The sequence below is a fragment of the Macrobrachium nipponense genome, chromosome 36 (genome assembly GCF_015104395.2).
Source record: "Macrobrachium nipponense isolate FS-2020 chromosome 36, ASM1510439v2, whole genome shotgun sequence".
Lineage (NCBI taxonomy): Eukaryota > Metazoa > Arthropoda > Malacostraca > Decapoda > Palaemonidae > Macrobrachium > Macrobrachium nipponense.
The window spans coordinates 52,170,251-52,187,750 of record NC_087220.1 but is presented as its reverse complement, the minus strand read 5'-3'; the positions used below and the strand labels follow the sequence as shown (position 1 = coordinate 52,187,750).

Genomic DNA, 17,500 nt, shown 5'->3' with positions numbered 1-17,500 from the left:
TAACTTGATAGAACTAAAAGCCATTTTCTACGTACGGCTGAGTTATAAGTTTTACATATTGTTAAAATTGGGGGGTTGGGGGTGATCTGTCTGAATTTGAAGTAAGTAATTTTGGGCGGGGAGGGGAGGGGGGGAGATGGGGATTGGGGGGTGGGGATATGTTAAAAGTCTCATGTATCCCTGAGGATGTCGTGTAACTGGAACTACAGAAGTACAAACGAAGATGCAGTGCAGTATTACCCTAATACAATTCTCATTATTTTTTAACGATTTGATTAATTATCTTCTATTTATTTATTAATTTCTGTTTTTTTGAAGTGATCTCCTCATTCTGTATCTCCCATTACCTTCTGTTACTTCTTTCTAATGAACACGATATTCTTAAGAAACTTGAATTGCAAGTAACTGCCACTGAGACCTTGTTCCATTTGAATAGGGTTCATCTTCTGATTAATAATAATAACAATTTATAATATTAATAATAATAACAATGTTTTGGTTATCAACCAAAGTCTTATTCATTCTTCTTGTCATTGGTAAATCATGTCGATAATAAAGAGCTTATGAAACAGTAAGTTTTCAAATTTTCTGTAAATTTTGTTTGAGTACGTCACTTACTGTAAAATTTTTGCCGGTTTGAATTCTTTTTTTTTTTTTTTTTAACATGCAATACAATACTCTTTAATGTTAAATTCCATATTGGAACTATTTTTACAACGTAATCGGGTAATGTGATTTTCGCGGGCGCGGGAAGTGTTGTAAATGTCAGGTCTCACTTCCTCTTAAATTATTTGATAGTATGTATGTATATATATATATATTATATATATATATATATATATATTATATATAACCATTATTATATATATATGTGTGTGTGTGTGTGTGTGTGTGTGTGTGTGTGTGTGTGTGTGTTTGTGTAACTGAATCACGAAAGTTTGGAACGTGGTAAATGTATAAATAAAGGTATAAGCCAGGAAGGAAAGATAAACAACGGAGTAGCTGTAAGATCTTTCGACTCCGTTGATCTAAAGATCTTGCAGTTACTCCAGTGTTTCACTTTCCTTCGGGGCACACACATTAATACATATGAATAACAGTGTTCCAGTGGTTAGGACGTCTGCCTCAGTGGGGATAGGTCCCTGATTCGCTTCGAGTACTTCAGAAACAATCGTTAATTCTAGTGAGATGACTGTGGTGGGTTGCAACGAGGCAACGGTTATACTTCTATAAGCACAGTCAGACGATCAGAAAACACTCGTTGCGAGCTGTAGTACGGTGTATCTGTCATACACATTTATACATACACTAATGTAAGAGGGAAGCGTTGACAGCTGAAATAAATATAGACGTCCATGCGAGTGGTGCAGCTGAATTCTACAGCAGCAGAGAGAAACTAAAACAGTCGAGTTCTTCGGGATTTTCCCTCGTTAATAATCCGATTGCTGTTGCACGTACAAATGCCGTATGGGAAGGCCAGGGGAGCGGGTAGGGGGTGCAGAGGGAAGGGGGATAGGTATGGGCGGAGGGGAGTGGGAAGTTGGAGGGAGATGGGCCACATGGGTAGATGGGTGTCTTGATATATTTAGGGTCTTTGGTTCAGGATGTACGGGAGGGGTATGAGTACTGGGAGGGGTGCGTTGGGGGTGGGGAGGGAGGGGATAGAATACTGGGTGGAGGTTAGGGGGGGTAGGGTGTTATGGAGAAGGTTTAAACCATCGTTTTTGAAAAGTAACGTTATACGTATTTTGTTTTGTTCCAGATATTCAGAGGAGAGGGGTTTATGATATGGCAATATTTTGACTTTTTAACTTTTATTTGTTTGGGGATTTTTATTTTTAGTCTGAAGAGTTAGAGGTTAAGCTTTGGTTCATTAATTATATGTTAGTCTCAAAAGTACCTGAATATTACAATAATTTCTTTTAGAATTTTTTTTTATTACTTTTCATTTGTTAATAGTAAATCCTTCTGTCTATGTGTGTAGAGATGAATTGCTTCTTTAGTTCCTTTATTTATCCTTTCCATTCGTTTAGAAATAAAATCCTTCATTTATCCTCTCCATTCGTTTAGAAATAAATTCCTTCATTTATCCTTTTCATTCGTTTAGAAATAAATTCCTTCATTGATCCTTTTCATTCGTTTAGAAATAAATTCCTTCATTTATCCTTTTCATTCGTTTAGAAATAAATTCCTTCATTTATCCTATTCATTCGTTTAGAAATAAATTCCTTCATTTATCCTTTCTATTCATATGGAAATAAATTCCTTCATTTATCCTTTCCATTCGTTTAGAAAAAAACTCCTTCATTTATCCTTTCCATTCGTTTTGAGATAAAGTCCTTCTTTTATTCCTTCATTTATCCTTTCCATACGTTTAGAAATGAAGTCCTTTACCCTTTCCTTTCGTTTAGAGATTAATTCTTTCATTCCTTCATGTATCCTTTCCATTCGTTTCGAGATCAAGTCCTTCTTTCATTCCTTCGTTTATCCTTTCCATCCCTCCCCGCAGGAGGACACTGCACTGCACTGGAATCAGCGCGTCCCTATAGCACTGCCTGCTTGCTTGCTTGCTTGCCTGGCTCCGTCCTTGACATGTTATTGAATGATTTGTGGCCCACTTCTGAATAATGGGTGGATCCTTCCCTCCCTCTCGGTTCTTACTCGGAGAACGCCACCGGAGAAAGTTTAATCGTCCTTTGAAAGGTAGTATGTGGCTGTTTGTTTTTATCTGTGCCAGTTGTTTGTGTATTGTTATTTTCTTATACACGCGTATATATATGCATACATACACATACACTCATATATATATGTGTGTATATATACAAAAATATATATCGGTGCGTATATATAGATTAATGATATATATATATATATATATATATATATATATATATATGTATATATATATATATATATATCCAATTCGCTCTACCTCGGAATTAATATATTTTCATATAGTATATGGTAAGCAAAGGGAAATTTTTTTGTTAGTTAATAATAATTTCGTGCTCTCGTGGATTCGAACCAGCGCACAGAGGAGTAATCAGGACTTCAGTGACGTCACTGAAGTCCTGATTTCTCCTCTGTGTGCGCTGGTTCGAATCCACGAGAACACGAAATTATTATCAACTAAAAAAAACAGTTCCCCTACGGTTAACATTTGTGAAAATATATTAGTTCCGAGGTAGAGCGATTTGGATATTTAAAGGACATTTGTAGCTCAGTAGATGTATATGAATCACGGTGATGTGATAAAAATTCATATACATATATATATATATATATATATTATATATATTATATATATATATATATATATATATAGAGAGAGAGAGAGAGAGAGAGAGAGAGAGAGAGAGAGAGAGAGTATATAGTAAAAAAAAGATTCCAGATTACATTCTAAATGTTAAAAGCTGCTTCTTTGTAAACGTTCCCCGGCGTATTCTGTGAACGCGGGGACATGAATTCAGTGTTTTGTGCTTAGCTTCTCAAGTTGAACGTCTTCAAACTTTAAGAAGAGTTTTGATTTACCGAGGGTACAGTGGCATCTCATTTAAGTGCTTTTATATGCGGTTTAATTCTCTTATCATTGATATTCGTATGATAAAGAGGTTGATTTTAATACTTAAAGTGACTTTCATTTTGATTGTATGTTATTACTCCTGGGATAAACAGCATTCTCTAGAGTCCCGATTGATTGATTGATTGTGGGTTTTCTGGCGTCACAACTACCAGGGTCACCGACGCCGCTAGAGTCCCGAAGTTAAGATTAATTTCATACAAGGAGAACTCGCAGTATTCCACAAGAATTTTAAAGAAAGGTTTATTGAATGGTACTACTATTAGGATATCACTGAATCAGATAGTAGTTCTATAGAGCTCTTGAAATCTTTTTTTTCACTAAAGTACCTCAACCCCTTAGCAAGATAGTGCTGTCCGCTGTAGGCATTATTAAGCGCCTCATTGGCGTGATCGGTATGGTCTCGACCTGCCACCTCTGTGGCCGCGAGTTCGATTCTCGGCCATTCCATTGAGGAGTGAGAGATGTGTATTTCTGGTGATAGAAGTTCACTCTCGACGTGGTTCGGAGGTCACGTAAAGCCGTTGGTCCCTTTGCTGAATAACCACTGGTTCCATCCAACGTCAAAACACCATACAAACAAACAAACAAGCTGTAGGCATTATTGAAGGTTCTTTGCAGCGTTCCTTCGGCCCATAGCTGAAACCCCTTTCGTCTCTTTTACTGTACCTCCGTTCATTTTACGATTTCTTTGATCTTTCATGCCACCCTCTCCTAACAATTGTTTCATAGCGCGAATGCCAGGTATGCCTCCTGTTACACCTTTCAAATCAAACCTTCTTGCCTTCATTTTCCTTTTTAGTGCAGAATGACCTCATAGGTCCCAGTGCTTTGCCTCTGGCCTAAAATGTATATTCCATTCCATTCTACCTCAGTCAGTCTAAAAAATGTAAAGACAAGTTGAGTAAATATATATTGCCATCAAGTATTTATGAGAATGGAAATGAATTCATCAGAGGAACATAAAATGGCTTGAAATGTCTCGTGGAGAAGGGAGAGTGCGTTATCCACCGTACACGCTTAGTAAATTCTTATAGGCTGCTGTGTTGAAGAAGTGTGTCGTCTGTCTGTTTACACCTGTCATGTGGCTGATTCCTTCTCAAACAGAAGGGAGAATGGTCTTCTTTTTCTTGTTTTTTATTCTTTATCTTTGCTGTTTGTGGTTGTTACCTACGCATATATGATTAACATATTTTAATCATTATGATCATACAGTGTTATACAGTTATTGGGCTTTTAAAATATTCATGGAGTACTTTCAGCGATGAGTTGTAGTGATTCATTGAAATCCATCAAGGGAGAAGGCTCGCTAAAATAAGTGTGAAAGCTTGGTAATTATCAGAAAGGAAAAAACACTTATAAAAACGTTCAAGATGATGATAATGATGACGATTAGTCGTCAGCATATATCGCGCGTCAAGCACTGATTTTTTTTTACTATGATTCAGGTTAATTTAGCCGTATTTTGCGTCAGTCTGAAATTTTCACGGAAATTTGGTTGACCTTAGATCACAAAGCTTACATTCCCGACAAGATGGCTTAATTAAACCTACGTAGATCCTAGCGTAATGCCTTCATTAGTTCTTTGTGTCATTGTCATGTTTTTAGTCCGAAATACCCATTTTTGCCTTGTCCCATTCTGGACATTATGAAGGACCTGTACCCATATAGAGTAGATGATATGACCTGTACACATTTGGAGTAGATATTAATTAATCAGTTAGGTTTTGGAACATCCGTTGGCGATGTTTGCACTGTTAGGCGTCATTGAAATATGGGTAAATGTCAACGTAGGTTTTATTCAATACTCTCCCTCTCTCTCTCTTCTCTCTCTCTCTCTCTCTCTCTCTCTCTCTCTCTCTCTCTCTCTCTCAATGCTGCCTATATCTGTAGAGGGAGTCTTATTGCTCTCTCTCTCTCTCTCTCTCTCTCTCTCTCTCTCTCTCTCTCTCTCTCTCTCTCTCAATTGCTGGCTACATCTTAAGAGGAAGTTTTATTGCTACACTTCGATTTGTAAGATTAGGTACAGTATTTGTGAAACTGTAAATGTTAGGCAATTATTATTATTATTATTATGTTATTATTATTATTATTATTATTATTATTATTATTATTGTTGTTGTTGTTGTTTGTTGCCTTATTTTAAATTTAGTCTATTTTTCCTACCTTTCTTCTTCTTCTTCTTCTTCTTCTTCTTCTTCTTCTTCTTCTTCTTCTTCTTCTTCTTCTTATTATTATTATTATTATTATTATTATTATTATTATTATTATTCATTATTGGAATGACATAGGGTTGAACGAAAAATTCGCTTGTATTTATTCTTTATTGTAACGTTAACAGCAAAGGAAATCCTTAAATACTAAACCTGAAAAATAGCACGAGATATTTGGAGGAATGTATTTGGACGCTAAAATAAATAAATATAAATTATATATATATATATATATATATATATATATATATATATATATATATATATATAATGTTGTGTGTACATTCCACCAATTACTTCACTACTCCTTTATAGTGTTTTGTGGATTGCACAGGCATATATAAGGTGAAATACTTTGAGCAAATACTAAGAAAAGCTTCTTTGAATAACTATAATTAACACATAACTTGAGCAGTGCGTGATTACAAGAGGTAACTAGGCACTTTAAGCTGAAGCTGAGCATTTATATCGGGGCTCTATTTAAGCTTATTTATGCCATGTTATTTTAGTGTGCGGTAGAATAAGCTGTTCTTATATCCTGGCTGGTGCGTTGTGAGTATCAGAATGGAAGAAAGTTATTCGTTGTAATGGTGTTATTATAATTTATTATGCGAGATAAAATTAAGATCTTTTGTCTCATATATCATAATTGTCCTGTAACCTTGGAGAATATTACAACATTTTTATGAAATATGCTGAAGTAACTTTGTGCTTTTATAAGATACACAAAATGACAGTAATTCACGAACGATTTTTAAAGTTATCTCAACTATATTAAAGAAAGGCGTTAATATTTTGAGAGGGTAGGTGGGATTGGGGGTTAGGGGTTAGGATCCAGTCAGGAACCCTACCCTCCCCCCCGCAACAAGCCACGCGTAAAAGCATTTATTTCGTAAAGCATTGACAAAGCATCTCAAGACTTTGTCAAAAGCATTCCGAGTCACGGGAGACTGTACTCTGTGTTCTTTGGTTTTTATTTGTTGCTGAAGACAATAAACGTCTTGGAATAAAGATCCATTAGTTCAGCAGCCTGTTGCTTTTGGGGGCTACTGAAGTAACAATGAGGCGCCTAGTAGTAAGTGAGCGTTTGTTTGAATAGCAGTTATTAGGGCGAGTTATTTGTGAGTGACCTTCAACTAGGAGTGTTAATATATATTTATATATATATATATATATATATATATATATATATATATATATATATATATATATGTATATATATATATATATATATATATATATATATATATATATATATATATATATATATATATACTAACTAGGTCTTGGTTACGTAAAAAGCGGCGGAAGCTGTTGTAATAAAAGCTGGAGAAAAGCCAATTGTTTTAAACCTCGAGTGGAAAAAAATGGTTAATGGGATTGATATTACAATGAAAGATAACACGAAGTCCAAATATTTGAGGGGAAGTGTTAGCCACATTGGGAATACAGATGTTGATGTAAAGTTACATGTATGTTACCCAAGACAACATATTGAGCAAATAGCTGTCTTTTTTTTGTATTATTTTTTAATTGACCTATTAGGCTGGAAAAGTTAACCTTTTATTAATTCATTTAATTTATAGTTTTATTCTTTGTGCCAGAGTAATTAATATGAAAACTCATTTTTACACTTTTGCCATAGAGGGTTCCTTTTCCTTTGATTTTTTTCACGCCTTTGTTTATAAGGTGTACATACGTTTATACAATGTCATATATTTATATTTTTGAGCAGTAATGGGTTAAAAACTTAACGAAAACATAACAAGAATGTTTTCGTGACGAGTATTGTAATCTTTGGTAAAACTATTTATTGCTGGGTATAGCTCCCAGGAAAGTTAGTTTACGACAGAGAAATTAGAATATAATCAGGGTAAAATTCCCTTGACAAAGTCACTCCAGGTTTGAGCACCATAGATTTGAGATCAGAGTGAGAGAGAGAGAGAGAGAGAGAGAGAGAGAGAGAGAGAGAGAGAGAGAGAGAGAGTCATATTGAGTGAAACTGTCTTAGTTTTGGGTACATTTAGCCAACCACAAACGAAGAGTATTGTAAGACTAGGTAGGTAAATCCAAATATTATCAATTTGAGGAAGCCCCAAATTTAATCAGAAACTGACTAGTGGTCAATTTTTGTGATCCTAAAGTTCATTGTGAGTTATAAGATAATTTAGGGTCATAATATGACAGCAAAGTGTAAGGCTTTATATAAGGTAATGGTATGGAAGATGAGCAGTATAAAGTGTAAGGCTTTATATAGGTAATGGTATGGAAGATGAGCAGTATAAAGTGTAAGGCTTTATATAAGGTAATGGTATGGAAGATGAGCAGTATAAAGTGTAAGGCTTTATATAAGGTAATGGTATGGAAGATGAGCAGTAATAAAGTGTAAGGCTTTATATAAGGTAATGGTATGGAAGATGAGCAGTATAAAGTGTAAGGCTTTATATAAGGTAATGGTATGGAAGATGAGCAGTATAAAGTGTAAGGCTTTATAAAAGGTAATGGTATGGAAGATGAGCAGTATAAAGCAGTTAGAAATGTGAGCGTTCCGATCAAGTTAAATTTGTTCAAATAAACTGAGTTTGTTGAAACGTAATAAATTTGACTATGTAGAAGGCTATCTGAAGATGAGTATATGTTATGGTGAAGAAATGTGACCCTAGCATTAGTATGATAACTCAGAATAACTCATGTTAACCATACATTTTATACGTCGTCATAAAAAAAATTCGGTGTCGAAATTAGTTACGGTTCAACTATTACTTCAGTTTCATAATCAGGAAATTTGTCCTTGATATTAGCAACATTTGAAAATTCACTGCAGTAATCATAATAAGGAAATTTCACCGCGAAATTAAATATATCTAAACATTTAATGCAATGCCATTATAAGAAATTTGTCCTCAAATACTTAAATGATAACATTCTCTCACTGGCATAATAAGAAATTTGGCTCGATATTGCATATAATAACCTCATAAGGAAATTTGCTCAAGGATTACGTTAGAACATTTACTTCAATTTCGTAATGAAATTTGTTCTGGAAATTAGACACATTGAAACATTTACTGCAATGTCATAATAAGGAAATGTAGCCCAAACCCGAGATACTGTCTCAAGATGAGTAACGCCTTCTTAAACCCGAGTATGAAATTCAAGAGCTCAGAGCTGTTCAGAACCTCATGATGATAGGGGCATCTTGCTTGAGCTCCGGCCCTTTGGTGAGTCGGTGAGTCGTCAAAGTCTCCGGAACAGCGACTAAACTGAGGCAGGAGAGGAGATCCACGAACCTGAAAGAGAGTCAGATGCTTGTAGGTATTTCTTCTGTGGAATTCCCGGAATATTTGTTAGCGTATAATTGCGTCAAGTTTTGCTCCTGTTTAGCAGTCTGCTTAGTAGATATCTGAAGTTAGGGAACCGATTATTTAATTTTATTTAATTTTATTTCATGTCTTATACCTTCCCTTTAAACATTTCGTGTTTTTTAAAGTCTATGTGTGTGTGTGTGTGTGTGTGTATGTATGCATGTATTACATATTTATATCTATATTATATATATATATATATATATATATATATATATATATATATATATATGTGTGTGTGTGTGTGTGTGTGTGTGTGTGTGTGTGACTGGTAAAAATGTTCTGTTACAACAGAAATCCATCTAATAAAAGGAGAGCCAAAAAAGCAATATATATAATATATATATATATAAAATATATATTATATATATATTATTATTATATATAATATATAAATTGTTTGTGTGTTGTGTGTGTTGTATACAGAGAGAGCGAGAGACGATGGAAAAAGAGGGGAAAAATTCTTTTTTATTCTCGTTTTTTTGAAAAGTCCATAGTTCTACTTTCCTGACGATAAACCCTGACTGGCGCTTGAGAGAATGAATTATTTATACTGTACTTACATTTTAGCATGTTACTCCCCTAATGTTATCCCTGAGTAGATATATATGTATGAGGAATTAGAGGAGAGAGAGAGAGAGAGAGAAAAAAGGGAAGTGTCTTGCATAATCGATAACTGTCCCAAAAAGCAAAACTCGGCTCGCAAGCAGAATTGCGTGAGAAGTATCGCACTCCTTTCCAGTGTCCGCGAGCTCTAATCATATCGTATTCATATCATTACATGTCATTCATATCGTTACGTGTCGTTGCCTTCAGCAAACTTATAGAGCAGAGCAGCAGCAGCAGCAGAAGAAGCAGCCGTGACTGGGTGGAGGGAGGGAGCAGGCACAGGCGTTTCACACCGAACAGAATGCGAAGAAAGGTCCGCTTGTTTATTTTTGCTTTACCTGTTCGCTTTTCTGAAAGGGACGGTTTGGTTCGTGGGATTTTGTGGGTCGGGACGGGAGCTGGGGGAGGGTGGGTGGGTGAGGGTCGTGTTGGAACCTGGGAAGCGGGTAGTGGGATGGGGAGAGAGGGGCGGGATGGTAGGATATGAGTGCCGGGCCAAGGCTTGTGTAAGGAGCGAATACTTATCGAATTCTTATAAGTTCCTCAATAGTTGATGATTGTAAGTAGCCTATATTTTTTTTCGGAACGCGGGGGGGGGAGGGGGGGGAGGCAGGGAGTAGGAGGAGGCTGGGTTTGTTGGGGTTGGGGGTGGATGAAGGAGGTACTGGTTTGCACGTGAATGAAATGGACTTTACTTTTTATGCTGTTGTGAAATTTGGTCAAATTTGATATGGCTGTCGCTCAGGGACGTGGTAAATCTTGCAAGATATTTTTTTGAAAGAAATATTAGTTTGATTTAACGTAGATTTTACTGACAAGTATCCGGATTATGTTGGTATTGTAACTCTAATGTAAGTGACTCGGAAGTGACAGTTCAAAGTTCTGTTCTCCCCAAATAGAGGTGCAGTGTTCAGTATCGTAGTATTTGTTAACACTGCATTGTATGGTATTCCGTCAGCTTCATAAATGTTCTCATTTGCATCGTGAACGTTATATATCAAATAAAAGTTTTTAGTCTAAGCTACTTGTATATTAGTGTTATTCTTATCATGTTTAACTTTCTCCATAGGAACTATCCTAATTACGGGAACTTCCCAGATAATAATAGGTAACAGATGTGTAAGCAAGTTGATGATTCCAAGTAATAATAATAATAATAGTAATAATAATAATAATAATAATAATAATAATAATAATAATAATAATAATAGTAAGTTTGTAACAGACATACTGGAAAAACTGTTATGGAAGCTACCTCTAAACTGACCAGGAACATGAGGAGAATCTCGAAGGGTTAAAATATACTTTCTTTAAGGTCAAGGCTTCTCCGCTGGGTTTATTGATTTTTGAAAATTTGCCTTCGTGGATGGTTTGTGCTTTGGTTTCGCGGTTTTTTTCTCTCTCTTTCCTCAGTGGCGTGGTTGGTATGGTGTTTGCGTTCCACCTCGGTGGTCGCGGGTTCGATTCTCGGCCATTCCATTGAGGAGTGAGAGATGTGTATTTCTGGTGATAGAAGCTCACTCTCGACGTGGTTCGGAAGCCGTTGGTCCCGTTGCTGAATAACCACTGGTTCCATGCAACGTCAAAACACCATACAAACAAACAAACAAACAAATCCATGGATGGAGGTTGTTGTTCCTGTCTGTTTAGGTGAGGTTGAGGTTGTGTTGGGTTTTTACATTCTGTTCTAGGACAAGGTGTTGTTTTTTTTCTTTTGTGCTTGTTTTCGTGTTTTTTCCTCTTTATTTCCTATGGATGATGTTATGAGGCGGTTTTTCCGTCTGCTTTCTTCCCTTCAGTGAGGTTCAGTGGGTTTTTTTTCATTGTCTTTATGATAATGGGTGGTTTTGTTTTTTGTGTACGTGTTTTCCAGTTTTTTTCCGTCTCTTTCCTGTGGATGAGGTTTTCAGGCGGTTGTTTTTTCGTTGACTTTCTTCCCTTCAGTGAGGTTGGGTGGTTTTTCTCATTGCCTTCTATGATAATAGGGGGTTTTGTTTTTTACCTGTATGTGATTTTTTCTGCGTTTTTTTTTTATCATTATTTCCTATGGATAGGTTACGAGTAGGTTGTTTTATTCGTATGTTTTCTTCCCTTCAGCGAAGTTGGGTGGGTTGTTTTCATTGTCTTCCATGATAATGGTTTTGTTTTCATTTTGTGCTTTTCTTTCGTTCTTTCGCTCCTGAGATAAGGTTGTTTTTTTATTCCTGCTTCTGGATGACGTTGTGTGGGCTGTTTTCATTGTCTTCCATGATAATGCGTGTTTTTAAAATATCCTTTTTATCGTTGTTTTCGTGTTTTCTCTCTTTCTTTCCATGGTGAGGTTGTGTGGGTTGTTTTCATTGTCTTCCATGATAAAGGGTGTTTTTTCTTTCTTTCCCTTCCTTCAAGGGATGAGACTGTGCGGTTTTCTTCCTGCTGTGGAGGAGATTGGAGTTTGGATTCTGTGAGATTTTTCTTCTGTACTTTTTCGTTAGAGTGGTGGGTTTTTTCTCAAACATCATGGATCAAGTTGTGATTTTGCTCTGTGGAGTGAAGTTGCATGCTTGTTTTTTCAGTTGGGATTGTGAAGTTCTTTTCTCAGTATATACAGCCATTTTTTTTTATTTGATAGTAAGAGAAATTCCCTCTTCTACAGCCTTTCTTTTTTTAGGGCGTTTCTCACTTGTTCTGGCGTATAGTTCTATTTTGTCATGTTATGAATCGGACCATTATATATAATATATATATATATATATATATATATATATATATATAGTATGTATGTATTTTATACACACACGCACACACACATATATATAAATATATATATATATATGTATATATATATATATATATATCATTTCACATAAGTGAAACACATGCTAAAATTATTATAATATATATATATATATATATATATATATATATATATATATATATATATATATACACACACACATATGTTCCACTTAATGTGTCTACATAGCTACCCGAACACTCGACAGTTCTGTAAATATATCCACACGAACACTTATTTGTAGTGCATACGCACATAAAGACTTACGCACGAACCAAGTTGGTCACGAATTTGATTCGTGAAATATAAATGTATTTGACGAATTCGGCAGTTCTGGACCACTGGAGCCACACAACCACCGGACAGGTGAAATTCCTTTGGTGTTATGTTACTCATATGTACATTTTCTCGTTCTTTGTATTAAGTAACATCGCAAAGACAGGTATAAGGGGTTTCCTTATAAAATTATACCCTGGGATATTCTTCCGCCAGGATTCTTGGTGTCTCGTTGGTGTTCACATACTACGTCAAAAGGTTGGTGGGCCTTACACCAAGATCCTGATTCTCGTACTCTTCTGCCTTTTTATACAACTCTTATTTTGGGATAGGCAATAAAATGTCCCTTTCTAGCCCACATCTAGACCAGACCAACGGAAAATATGAATGAAATAAAGAAAGAAAGAAAGGCGTAGCTTAGCCACGAAGGTTAGGACACGTCTTTTCGCCTCTTGAAAAAGGGGGGCGGGGTTGTTAGATTTTATAGCATTCACTGGAGATTGGGGAATCAAGCGTGAGTCATCTTAGTAGTAGCTACTTCCTTTGGTCTGTTAATTTGGGAAATATCTCATTTCCGTCTTCTCTCTTATTGAAGCAGATCAGATTTTAGGGATTAGTCCGTCTTCTGTTTGTTTAGTATTTGTCAGTATTTGTTCATACACAAACACATAAATTCTAGAGAAAGACACAGACGTCGAATATAAATATATACTATATATATATATATATATATATATATATATCATATATATATATATATATATATATGTATGTATATATATGTATTATATATATATTATATATGATATATATATATATATATATATATATAAATATACGTACATATTTATATACAATATGATGTATATATATATATATATATATATATATAAAATTTATCATAGCATATTTATATACAATATTATTATATATATATATATATAATATATATATATATATATATAATATATATATAACTATATAATATGACGTATATATATTAGATTATATATGTATATATATAATATAATATATATATATATATATATATATATATATATGATGTATATATATATGTATATATATATATATATATATATATATATTATATATATATGTATGTATATATGGTTTATATATTTTTATATATGATTATATGAATTCTTTCTTAAAGCTGATCTTATCATATCATCAAAACTCGACGAAGACTGATGATATTCCCAAGAAACTTTTTATTTTCTTTTATTTAACCAGATTCCAATACATATCAAACCGCAAGTAATTCGTCGTTAAGCAAAAAAAAAAAAAAATAATAATACCTTGAAGAATACAGATTACCCTGATTGGTACTTTGGCACTTTTCGTTCATATGATTAATTCATTTAACTTTTTTATTAATTAATTTATTTTGTTTATTCGACGATTCCTTATTAATAAAATTAGGATTCCTAGGTACAAATTAATCACCATCGATCTGCTGCCACTCCCCGCCTTCTCCTTCCCCAGTCTCTCTCTCTCTCTCTCTCTCCTCTCTCTCTCTCTCTCTAATCTCTCCTCTCTCTCTTCTTCTTTTTCCCCTCTCCCCTCTCCCTTCCCCCCTCCCTTTGGCCCAATTCTTAATCATCATCCTCAACCACACTTGACTTCCCATTATCACTTTTTGTTGTTCTTACGAAAGATGTGTAATTACATTTGAGGTTTACGAGCATGTATACTCGTATAGTTCCTGAGATTCCCCTTCCCTCATTGCCTTTTCTCTCTCTCTCTCTCTCTCTCTCTCTCTCTCTCTCTCTCTCTCTCTCTCTCTTCGAGAGAGAGAATGGGAGATGCATAAAGAAAACAGTTTGACAACAGAAGACTTTGTGTTTGAAGCAAATGAATGGAGATTATTATTGCAATGAATCTCTCTCTCTCTCTCTCTCTCTCTCTCTCTCTCTCTCTCTCTCTCTCTCTCTCTCTCTCTCTCTCACAGAGGGAGAATCAGAAAGGAAAATTTGAAATTTACTAAGAAGGCCGATTGCCAGATGGTGACTTTATGCTTGACGTGAATGAATGGAAATTATTGCTATTTTTATTATTAAATTATTATTAAGAGATTTTTAAAAGAAGCGAAAACGATGCAGACGAATTTAAAGTAAAAGAAATCCGAAAAAGAAAATTAAATGCTCTTTCGCTCACTAATCCGTGTCATTAATATGACTTATCAAATGTCTTGCCTTATTTGTGGTAGAAGTAAGAGACGTAGAATGAGATTTTTGTCTATTTATTTGTTTATTCATTTGTTTCCCTTTATTTTGTTCATTTTTAAATATATTTTTTTTGTATTTTTATATTTTTCAATCGGGTTTTCTCTTTTTATATGAATTTTTTTCGCCTGATCAGGGCTTTGGGAGTACATACTCGATATGATAGTGATAAATTAAATATATATGTCTGTGTGTGTATTAGTCATTTCTAATCTCTCTCTCTCTCTCTCTCTCTCTCTCTCTCTCTCTCTCTCTCTCTCTCCTATATATATATATATATATATATATATATATATATATATATATATATATATATATATATATATATATATATATATAAGTCATATCACATTTCCGTGATTCATATACATATATCGAGCTACAATGTCCTTTAATATCTAATTCGCTCTACCTCGGAATTAATATATTTTCATATATGCTTAAACCGAAGAGGAATTTTTTCTCGATAATAGACTTGCCTGGACCAGGGCGCGAACCCATGGATCCTTTCAAATCCAGGAACGTCAGTGAAGCTTTTACCGCGGTTGTGTAGTAGGTAAAAGCTTCACTGACGTTCCTGGATTTGAAAGGATCCATGGGTTTGCCCCTGGTCCAGGCAAGTCTATTATCGAGAAAAAATCCCCTTCGGTTAAGCATATATGAAAATATATTAATTCCGAGGTAGAACGAATTAGATATTAAAGGACATTGTAGCTCGATATATATATATATATATATATATATATATATATATATATATATATATATATATATATATAGAGGAGAGAAAAGAGAGAGAGAGAGAGAGAGAGAGAGAGTGAGTGAGTGAGTGTGAGTGTGTGTATGTGTGTGTGTGTAATCTCTATCCCTTTACAGTATCGTAATACGCGAACATAGTCGGCAAGGAAAATAATAATAATAATAATAATAATTATGATGATGATAATAATAATGATAATTCTAAAATAGATGGTTTAAGTGGTGAGACGATTCCCGAAAAGAAAAAGGAATATTCATTTTATCATCTCGGGGTGAAAACCAGGCCAGCTTTTAAAGATAGCGATTATTAAGTGGAGTGGACCCAGAATTATTCGCGAGACTCAATTATGGTGTGATAATTAAAGAATGCGATCAGGTACGATAGTGAAGGAATGTGAAATATTGGAATTGTGTATTATTTCCTATATTTTGTATAGGAATTCATATATAGTTCCTATATGAGAGTTTGAATTCCATTTTCTTTCGAACGATATGTGCGAGCGATTTTGATATGGATATGATTGATAAATTGAAAAGTGTGATTAAATCATTAATTTTGACATGAAAATGACTGATACATGAAAAAGTGTGTAACAATATGTCATTTTGATTTTATGGTTATTATTGAAAATTATGGATTGATGAAATAAAAGTGGCGGGCTGATGGAAAATAACGAAGTGCAGGATAAATAAATAAATTGAGTTTTAATGAATGAATAAGACGATGCGGTGTATACTTTATGAAAAGAGATGATATGTGAAGACGAGCAATTATTAAGGTATAACGTCAGTCAATTTATGAGCAACAGTAATACTGGAAAGCTGCTGAATGTCAGTAATACTGGAAGCTGCTGAATGTACTGGAAACAACAGAGGCATTGACCGGTGCTTGTTGGAGAAAGTAACAGGCAGTGATGAAATCAAGGAAAGAAAATGGGAGGTGAAGAAGTGAAATGGGGAGTAAACGGCAGTGAAGAGTGAGAGATAATTATTAAAGATGGCAAGAGACGAGAACCGTGAATCCCTGAGAAATTAGGGACAGGGTGAAAGAAAGATAATGAAATCGACAAAAGGAAAATGGCCGAATTGAAAGTCTGCAGATATTAGGAAGATGATTATGATGAGTAGAATTTTTTTTTTACAAAAGAATACAAACATAATATGATAGATCATTATTGTGGTCTTTAGAAAGAAGCTAAAAAGATGAACAGTCATACTTCAGAAGAGAAAACGTGTTGGAAAGGACGAGAGAAAGTACTTAGACTAAAGAAAGACGGATATGGATCTCCAGCACGAGAATCAAGGAGTAACTGTAAGAAAAACGGCGAACGGAAGAAAAGGGAATAGGTATAATGACAAGAGACAGTTTGTTATGGTCGTGGAAATCAAAGTATGGAAGATCGATGAAAACGAGAGAAAAGGATAACGATTGTAAAAGAATAAAAGAAAATGGGTAAATTGTAACAAGGAAAATTTAAATAAGATGTGAAGTTAACAAGGAAACTTGAAATTAAATGTGATGAGGAAATGAGTGTGATAGGTGTTGTGGAGAGAGAGAGAGAGAGAGAGAGAGAGAGAGAGAGAGAGAGAGAGAGAATCGGACATAATGGTACGGTACTGAGGTAAGAGCCTTGGTGGGAGAGGCGGCTGCCGTAGGGTGGGTAGTGGTAGCAGGC

The 17,500-nt window shown here is 34.7% G+C and overlaps 2 protein-coding genes across 3 annotated transcripts in view; one reads left to right on the top strand and one right to left on the bottom strand.

The window, feature by feature from the left end:
• LOC135203654 (kinesin-like protein KIF27) overlaps positions 1-17,500 on the top strand; it is a 647,339-nt gene that overhangs the window by 78,326 nt on the left and 551,513 nt on the right. The window lies entirely within an intron of this gene.
• LOC135203658 (myb-like protein I) overlaps positions 8,894-17,500 on the bottom strand; it is a 20,515-nt gene continuing 11,908 nt past the window's right edge. Inside the window, exon 3 of the mRNA XM_064233517.1 lies at positions 8,894-9,083. Coding sequence (XP_064089587.1) covers positions 8,966-9,083 — 118 coding nt within the window. The 3' untranslated portion in view covers positions 8,894-8,965. The remainder of the gene's footprint in view (positions 9,084-17,500) is intronic.